General features: G+C 29.7%; 1 protein-coding gene across 1 annotated transcript; it reads left to right on the top strand.

Annotated features, from left to right (window-relative positions):
• Positions 1–7,003: 7,003 nt before the first annotated feature.
• On the top strand, positions 7,004–9,612 carry LOC125873631 (F-box/LRR-repeat protein At3g58900-like). Its single transcript, XM_049554519.1, has 5 exons — positions 7,004–7,115; positions 7,214–8,140; positions 8,228–8,371; positions 8,570–8,653; positions 9,307–9,612. The coding sequence occupies exons 1-5, from the start codon at positions 7,071–7,073 to the stop codon at positions 9,610–9,612; spliced, it is 1,506 nt and encodes a 501-aa protein (XP_049410476.1). The 5' UTR covers positions 7,004–7,070.
• Positions 9,613–10,142: the final 530 nt, after the last annotated feature.

Here is a 10,142-nt window from a genome sequence, read left to right as displayed (position 1 = left end):
TATAATATTTAATTATTATTTAAATTTTTAAAAAATTGTGGCATTGACATGTGGCGTTTGTTTTCTCCTTTTATATATAGATAGATGTTTTTTTTTTTAATCTTATTTCATTTTGATTTTTTAGGTAAGATTTTATCAATTTAAATTTTAAAAAACATCATTTTATTAAGACAAATACTATATAAATAAATAACATAATTTTATAAGTAATAAATTTATAAACTTTAAATATAAAGAAAAGTTAGAATCATAGAATTTGATTCAAAATATTGATAATTTTGTATACTCTACTTTAATATGAAAAAATAAACACAAACTTTTTAAAAAATTTATTTGAAACTTATGCACACCTCCCACGTGAAAATTTGCAGTGTTGATTTGATCCAATACTGCATGGAAATTGGGTCTGAAAATAATAAATAATAAGAGAATTTTATAATGTTTATATAACATTTTATATATTAAATTTGGGATGTTATATAAACTTATAAAATTATGTTATTAATTTATATAATATTTGTCTTAATAAAATGATATTTTTTTCAAACTTAAATTGATAAAATCTTACCTAAAAAATCCAAATTAAATAAAATTTGAAAAAAAAAACATAATTAAAAACTATAAAAAAAAAATTTAGTCAGAATTTGGCCAGAAAATTTAAAAAAATTATTTTAAAATAAATTGATCTTTTTTCATTTTTTAGTTAAAAGGTATTAAAGTTAAAAGGGTAAAAATATTTTTAAAAATAAAATAACATAGTTAAAATATCATTCTGGCTAAATTTTTTGGCTAAAAAGATTTTCCATAAATTAAATAAGAGTGGCGCAGGGCGTGACGGCCTTGTAAGGCGCATGACCCTGCGTCTTCTCCTATAACATGAAATTAAAACAACAACGAGCAAATTTTATTTTATTTTTGGGAAAGAGGACAAATATACCCCCGAACTATCACAAATGGTATGTTAATACCCTTCGTTATACTTTAAGGTTGTATATACCCTCACTGTTACTCTTTTGGGTTGTGCATACCCTTAAAACTAACGGACGGACACGTGGCTTCATCTCAGCCATTTACTCAATTTTATTTATTTATTTACCTAAAATAAAAGATTCACCCGACCCACAACCAAATACCCTTCATCTTTTTTGTGAGAGAATATCACTGATTCCTTGCTAATCCAAAAAAAAAAAAAAAAAAACTTCATCTAGAATAAACTTAATGCATCCTCCTTAAAGTTTAGACAATAACAATGAATCAACCGCTTTCAACAATACAATTTTTTCAACTTTGTGCAAAATTAAAATCAAAAGCTTTCCAACAACAACCACAAAAATATGGTGCACTTGGTTCATTTCATCAAAATCTATTTCAAGAATATTTTTGAACCCTTTTAATCACAACAAATCAATTTGAGCTCAAATTTTTTTTTATTCAATTGCAAATTTAATTTAAAGCTTGAAGCTTTATCCGTCAATGGTGGTAGTATTTTTAACCCGTTTCAACAACAACTAGTTAATTTAAGTTAAAATTTTCTTATTTGATTGCAAACCCACTTTTCTTGAAGCTTTGTCTATCAATGGTGATAGTATTTCCAATCCCTTTCAACAACAACAAAACAATTTAAATTCGAAATTTTTTATTCTATTGAAGACCCACTTTTAAACTTGAAGTTTCGTCCATCAATGGTGATAGTATTTCCAACCCCATTCAACAACAAATCGATTTGAACAACAAATTAAAATGGGTCTCTTGTTTTTCAATGAAATAACAAGCTACTGTGTCTTTGTTTAATGAGATTTGAAAATGAGCTGAAAATGAAGATGTATTGAAGAACAATTTCGTGTTTTGTTTGATTTAAAAGGTTTTGGGTTATGTTTTAATGGAGGATGGCTCTTTGTTTTTATTTTAATTTAAAATGTCATGGTGTTTTAATTTGGGGCATGGGTGGGTAAATGAAAGATGGGTGGGTTTTTTAATTTTAGGTAAAAAATAAATAAAATCGGGTAAATTGTTGAGATGAAGCCACGTGTCCGTCCGTTAGTTTTAAGGGTATACACAACCCAAAAGAGTAACGGTAAGGGTATATGCAACCTTAAAGTATAATGGAGGGTATGTACGTACCATTTGTGATAGTTCAGGGGTATATTTGTCCTTTTCCCCTTTATTTTTTAATTTAAAGGTAGGCGCTAATTATATGCGCCTTACAAAAGACGAAAGACAGTTGCGCCTTATAAGGCAGCTACGTCTTATAAGGCGCGCGTCTTACTGATATAAATAACGTTATTTTGAGCGTTAAAATATTGTTCTTTTGATTCTAAAATCAATTTAGTTGTCCTTTAGAAATTTTTGATAAATTTTCTTGCCCTTTTGGCTTCGGACTCGTGTATAAGATATCAATATAAATATATCATATTTGGGCAGATTATGAACCCATCCATTTATTAGCTCACCCCTTATATTTCAGTTCAATTTATTTCAATCTATTAAAATTTGAGAAAATTACGTAATTACACGACTTAAAATAATATAATCTCTAAAAATTCTTATAATTTGAATTAATAGTAAAAATCCCCTTTTTCCTTCTCTCTTAACATTTGGATACATCACTTCACCTCTATTAGATACATTACAACTTTATTTGTGTATAATGTATCTGGTACAAATGTTATTGTTGATAATTAATTATTTCAAACTTAAATCAATATGAATTTGATTTATAGTTATATATTTGATACATAATTTATTGTTTTTTATATCGAGTAAAGAAATAATATATCTGCGAGTTCTGAAAAAATCAGAATTATCATAATTTGGATAATTTCAAAGTAAGATATAATTAATGCCAAATTATTGTAGTTTCTGTATTCTATACTTCAAATCTAGATTGATATATTATAACCCAAACAAAATATTATCGATTTTTTAAAACTGAAATCCACACCTAACAAAAAAAAAAACAAAAAATTAATTTATTCAAGGACAGCAGCCATCACACATATCATAGTCGACAAAATGGGGACAGTGACAATTATAGCCCATTTTTTGACCTTTTCACAGTTTCACGTGCTTGTTGAATTTAAGTTTTTTTATGTCTTTCAAGTAATCAAATGTAAAACTAAAAAAAGTTCAGTAAATAGAGAAGTCAAAAACGCTTAATTAGTTGTAACTTGTATGTATATACACCATTTACAATAAATTAATGGATCGACTCTTACGTTTTAAGATGTATTTGTTTAAATTTGAAAAACATAGAACAGAAACTATAGGTTATAAAAATGTATTTTTTAGTTGCTTACGTACATTAGTAACGTACAAAAATGATTAATAAGGAAAAAAAACTTGATAAAAAGGGAAAAAATAAAGTAGGAAATGCTTTAACATGTTCATACGAACAACAAAATTAAAAATTAAGTAAAGGTTAGCTAAATGTTTTCATTAATTTTTATAAAAAAGTTGAAGAATGAAATCATCGAAATAAGTCAACATAAAACAAATTCGTTTCATCTTGAGGGGAGTTTAATTAAGTTAGACTAAAACCGTAGAATTAACAAATAATTACAATAATAAAAGTAATAAACATCTAAATCTATCAAATGTCTAAAGTGGAGTGTTTTGGGCCCAAAAGTCAGGTTCTGTTTGCCTGGACTGACTATGGGCCTTCAGCTGCTGATCATTTTGACCTTTGGCCCATTTCTGATTTGTATACCTATTATGTATATCAGATGCATATCTGTTGTATACAACACTATATTTTAGCATTCGAGACCTGTGTATTAACTTCGCTTTCACTCGAATATCAATAGGGCTGACACGTAAATGGATCTCAACTCGATGAAATGCAAAGATGAAGTTCAACATGATGAAACAATAGTAGGATGTGAATTAGGAAAAGCTCAATATAATGAAACACGGGCTAAAAACTTCAAAACAAACAAGATAGAAGAAAACCTAAATGCCAACATGAATTTCAACAGCTCCAAAATCCAAACAGACACGATTAACTAATTTACAAGAAACAGAGACGTACTAACTTAAATAATATTTTTAAGACGATTTTTCAAATATTTATAGAACTTGAAAGTTGTGTATGCACACAAACATTTCAAACATTTATAGAACTTGAAAGTCGTGCGCGCACACAAATACAGAGATATCTTATTGAGCTTATCTTATTTGGTTTTGTCTTCTTCTTTTTTTGTTAGTTAATGCAATATGCATGTAGCCGAATCTTATTGGTTATCTTCTTTTTTATTGGTCATGCAATAAATATTCGACATACGAAATCTATTATTAAGATAAGTAGACAGTTGCTTCTTGACGGTAAAATACTTGCACAAATTGCTATGTCGAGTAAGAATTGGGTTTATATAATTTCGAAAAGTGTTATATTACTCCTTTTGGAATTTCAGCTTTTCAAAGTTTGTTATAAGATGAATTGATAAGCTATTTATTGAAAAATTATCAAGATAGCTATCGAGGATTGAGGCTAAGTATATAAATCAAATTCCTCTTCATTTAAGGAAAAATTATGCAGAATAGCAAATTTTTATCCTATATTAGGTACTATAGCTATAATTTAAGAAAATTGTAATTTGCAATTACAGTTTCCTCAATTTTTGTTATTTGTTTGATTTGTATAATTCGTTTGATTTGTATAAATTCAGAATTTGTATAATTCGATTTATGATTGTATAAATCCAGAATTTTGTATATGCTTACCTTAGCTATTTGTATACGATTTATGAAAAATTCAAAATAAATCAATATACAAAAGGAGTTCTGAAAAATTCCAAAATGTATAGATACAAAATTTGTATATAGTTACCCTATTTGTATATTCGCAAGCGAAATATACAAACTGCAACGTCCATAACAAACATAACTATAGTTATGAAGCGCAATTATCGAAACTATAGCTATACAACCTTATTATATTTATTATGTTTGCAATTTAATGGTCTTGTTTGAACTCTAATATGAATTGGAGGGTGTCAATGAAGAACTTTTATATAAGTAGCATTTCACATATAAGCGACGATACCAAAAACAAATTTAAATTAATTGAACTATTAAAACTCATATGACAATGGACTTTTTTATAAATAATTTTCCAATGAACTTTAAAAGTATTATTCTGGGAAGAAAAATAAGAAAAAAAAGCTTGACTTTAACTCATAAATTTCAACACAAGGAAATGATAATTATCTTTTTTTAAAAAAAAACCGATGGTCAACGCTCAAGAAAATTAACTTGACAGTTAACCTTATCATATCGTCTTAATACTTTGACATTTTAAATTCATTACTATATTTTTTTCTCTTATTTAAGCTGTTGGTATATTGTACTTTACTTTTGACACTCAAAAAATCAATAAAATTCTTATAGTAACAAATACCATATTTATCCTAGGAGGTAGCTGATAGCTACAAGGATATTTTAGATATTTAACATTTTTTTATGTGTTGCAATCTCTATTCTCTTGTACATGCATTATTTATAAAAGATGGTATAACTTTATCTAATTACTTAAAGAGGCTCACTTTTGTCAATTATTTCTCTCGACTTTATCCGCTCACTTTTCGTATATTTCATTGGATTTGCAAGTAGTTGGGCCTAGGCCATAAGAGCCACCAACCCTTTACATTCTTGTTAGGGTTTTCTTTTCTATATACACACAATACACACACGTAAATACATAAATACATACATAAAAAAGACGCCTTAAATATTTGTTCTTTTTTATTTCAGTTCTTGGCTTCTTGCTTTTTCTTCCCCAGGTATTCTTGCTATCGGCTCTCCTGTATGGTGAACCCCAGGTATTCTTGCTATCGGCTCTCCATAAATTTCAATTATTTTTAAAAAAATTATATGGTGAAAACGTATAAGATGAGAATTACTTATAACTAAGGTCCCGTTTGGCCATGTGATATGGTATCACGATATGGAATCATGATATGAAATTAAAATTTTGTTTGGACATGCGATATGAAATTTTTGTGTTGTATATTTTTCTCATAAACATAAAAATCCATAAGTTGTAAAACTATTAAAATATTCCCAATTGTTTATTCAATTTTATCAAATAAACAAAAATTTATAAAATCACATAATAAATTATTACAAATCTATTTGTCCTCCACTTAAAGTATTGTTTCATCTGACTTTAATTTAATAAAAAAAATTGAACATAAATTGTAGTGTACTAGTCTTTAATATAAGTCTCCCACATAGTACGAACAATTTTCTCACATTGAACTTGCATTCTCGATCATGTGACCGAGAAGAAGAACCAATATTGTTACTTTGAGCCATTTGTTGGTCAATATCATCCGCAACTATATTTTCATGCTCATAGACCATAAATCTTTCATCACTTTAACAATCGGTTGGTGTAAATTAAAGTGACTATATGTTGGTGAGAATAATAAATTTTAAAAAGTAATGATGTGATTATAAATTTTATTTACATATGAAATAAATGGTTAGTAGATATAAATGTGGGGTTGTTTTAACAAAATATAAACTCGTGGATCAATTTTTGTATTAAAATATCCCAAATCATGTAATTCCATACCATGGCTTTTGAAGAATATGGAATCACATCTCATGATATGGAATCATGAGATGAAATCAGCGTAAAATCGCATGTCCAAATGTTGATTTCATCTCACGATGATATGGTATCGCATGGCCAAACGCCTACTAAGTCAATTTGATTATTCATTTATGTTTTATTAATACTCGTTATTATTCATGATTTTTTGTTTTATTTTGTAAAGATTTTGAATTGTCTAACTATAGTATTTTTTAATTTAATTTTTAATTATATAAATCTTATTCCAAAAGTTGAAGATTTTAGGTTCGAATTTACACAAAACATGGAATTTTAAGCCAGCTGTTTGTAATTTAATTCCATTTTTAATAAATTTTTTCGAGTATCTTATGAAGAAAAATGCATACTTTTTCTCACTAACTGTCTGTCTGGATTGGCTTATTGTAGGTGCTCAAAATAGGTTTTAAACAGTTTTCAAGTGTTTGGTTAAAGTTAAAAAGTGTGTTTATATACTCTCATGGCGAAAAGACATCAACTTTCCAATAATTTTGCTCTAAAGAAGGTAAACTACTAGGCTTAGGCAGCAATTCTTTTGTGATTCATGATTAAAATGGATTTGGTTTGATTTGATGAAACTGCTTTTCTTTTTCTATTTTCTAGTGCTCTGCAGAGGATCACATTAGTAAGTTACCTGATGAAATTCTGGTACATATACTGTCTTTCCTTACTGTTAAGGAAGCAGCAGACACCAGTGTCCTCTCCAAAAGATGGTTACCCTTGTGGACATATATTTATAGGCTTGATTTTAATGCCACCAAACCATTAAATGAAGTAGCATTAAATCCCAAGCGGAGGAAAATGTATATGAAGAAGTACATCAGATGGGTCAGCCGTACTTTGAAAATGTGCAAAGTTGAGAGATTAGACCAATTTCGTATTTCTTTTGATTTAAACAAATTTGCCCAGCATAAGATTGATAGGTGGCTTGAGTTTGCCGTTGCTAGGCAAGTTCAAAGGCTAGAGTTGGACTTGTTAGATGGTGGGGATTTACCTCAATATAGTGGGAGTTGTTATAACTTCCCCGTCCAACACTTTGGTCTCAATGACTATGACTATTCTGCTCAACCTCGTTTGAACAAGCTGCCACCTCTCTTGCATAATTTTTTTAAGTCTTTAAAGGTACTGTTATTCAAGTCCGTAAATTTGACAGGGGAAGTTGTTGAGTTCTTCATTTACAATTGTCCATCTCTTGAAGAACTGACGGTTCATGCATCGGAAACGTTGGTAAATCTTCAAGTCGTTGGTCCTTCCGTCAAGTTGAAATACTTGAGTATATGGTACTGTATAGCACTAAAATCACTTAAAATCTGTGATACAAACCTTGTAACACTTTCAACTACATTATCAGCAGCTCGATTAGTGCTTGTTAATGTTCCGATGCTGATTGAGTTACATGCTTTGGGTTTTCCCACAAATATTTTGGATGCCATGTTGTCTGGTATTTCTTCTTGTCTTCTTTCTCAGCTGGAGGTCCTCAAGATAAATTCTGACATTACAATATTCGGTAAACATTGTGAGTATGGATTGGTCAGTGAACAAACTTTTGAAATGTGTGTGTATATATACCTATACTTTGCTGCTTGTACTAATTGGTGTGCTTTAATTTTCCCCCAGGTTTATTTGGGGAAATACAAGATTCCTCAACTTACCATGCTCAAGAAATTTGTCTTAGTTTTGGAAGCATGGGAGGACAGAACTTTCTTAGATTGCACTAATGTCATAGAGGCTGCTCCACAGTTGACGGAATTTGAGTTGAATGTAAGTGTCAAGTTTTATTTGGCCATTTTGAGTTTTGTTTCAGAAATGTTCTTCTATACTTCAAATTCTGTATGAATGTGTTTCTTAACAGGCCTTCCCCTTATTTAGGTGTCCATTCTTCAACGGGTTGTGGGTAGATGTGTTGACTGAATTGCCTCTTTCATAATTCATCCACTTTTATCATCCATGCTGTCTTAGAATCTAACAGCGCTTTGGTATGCTGGATTTCCTCCAGAATGGAATCCTGATTCTGGCATCTCATTTGTATTACTACTTCTGTCGGTAACTTGACAGTTGACTACATTACGAGATTTTCATTCTTAAACTTGCAAATAATAGATAGACATGTATGGCAGAATATGGAAGTATCGTTTATAATGACTATTTTGCTCCCAAAATTTTTATAAAGTTATTTGTACTGTAAACCAATTTATGAACCGATTTCCGAAAAGAACAAGCCAGCAATGAAAGTTGTGAAGTAAGTTGCTGGTGGCAGTAGAGTAGTGCTTTCTAGGATGAATATATCATAATAGAGGCTATGAAGATGAGGACTTCAACTATGTTTTTGGGACTCATGGGATGTGTTTGGTAGGAGCGTTCCCAACCAAATGAATTGTGGAATAGGGATTTGGATTGATGGTTTTTTCTAGAAAATGTAAAACTTTTTTTTCTTTTCCCCTTTTTCTGTAAATCATAGCTATTTTAGAGTCTTAGTTTATGTCTCAATAAGCTTTGTAAACAAGCAGTTTTCTCTTGGAGATGAAATCACAAGTCCCATAGCTACTGCATATCCTTTTTCCATTCTGGATACTGGTGGTGATGCTATGTTGATTTTGTTGTACGGTTGGTTTTATCTTGATGTTCAACTTTGTGATTCTTCTCCTAGTTTTGAGTTTGTGATAATAACTGTTGCTGTTTGATTTTCTTATTGGCAGTTGGTGTGGATCAAACCAAAGAGGTCAAAAAGAGAGTGTAGAAAGGTCGCAAGATGTCCTCTTCATCACCTAAAAGTGCTCAAGCTGTACGGATATTATGGCCGTACTAGTGAGCTTGAACTCGTTAGATATTTTTTGGAAAATGCTATTGTGCTTGAGAAAATCTTGGTTGATCCTATTCCACTAGCGTTTTTTCGTATTGAGGGGGAACCAAGGGAAAGTAAGCCTGTGCGAATTGCAAGAAAATATGCTAAGCTCCAGCTTGAAAGAGAAGTGCCTTCGCATATTGAGTTGGTGATACTGTGAAAGTATGTTTGTTTGGAAATAATATCTATGTTAGTTTTCAGTTATTTTTACTCTTAAATTAATGACAATTGTATTTCTACTGGAGCTTTGTTTATGATGTTATTTATATATTGGATCATACATCTTTTTTCTCACAGTTGTATTAATGTAGTAAGTATGCATGGTATTTATGTAACTGCAATTATTAGGGGAAGAAATTATTGTAGTCCTATTGGAATAGGGAAGAATCAAATTTGTACAAATTGCGTGGTTTATATCCTGGAAGAAGACTTTACATGTTCAGATTCCCTTTTCTTTTGTTATATATATTCTTGCATAGATCATAGTGATCCATGATTTGTTGTCCCTTTGATTAATTTTTAGAATCAAATTAAATGTTGTCTACTATAGTTGTTTACAGTGCAATTTAAGTCAAATTTTCAGAAATATCATTTTCTAATTTCATTGAGGTTAACAATACAATGATCAAAGTAACTAAGAATTATTAATTCATAAATAAACTTCTCAACATAGTCGGTATTAAATCAAAA

Source organism: Solanum stenotomum, chromosome 8 (assembly GCF_019186545.1).
Source record: "Solanum stenotomum isolate F172 chromosome 8, ASM1918654v1, whole genome shotgun sequence".
Classification (NCBI taxonomy): Eukaryota; Viridiplantae; Streptophyta; class Magnoliopsida; order Solanales; family Solanaceae; genus Solanum; species Solanum stenotomum.
This window is presented reverse-complemented; position numbering and strand designations above follow the sequence as displayed.

Coding starts and splice junctions, on each gene's coding strand:
- LOC125873631 (XM_049554519.1), top strand. CDS start 7,071: ATGGCGAAAAGACATCAACTTTCCAATAATTTTGCTCTAAAGAAG. Junction 7,116..7,213: donor ATAATTTTGCTCTAAAGAAG/GTAAACTACTAG, acceptor TCTATTTTCTAG/TGCTCTGCAGAGGATCACAT. Junction 8,654..9,306: donor TTGTATTACTACTTCTGTCG/GTAACTTGACAG, acceptor TCTTATTGGCAG/TTGGTGTGGATCAAACCAAA.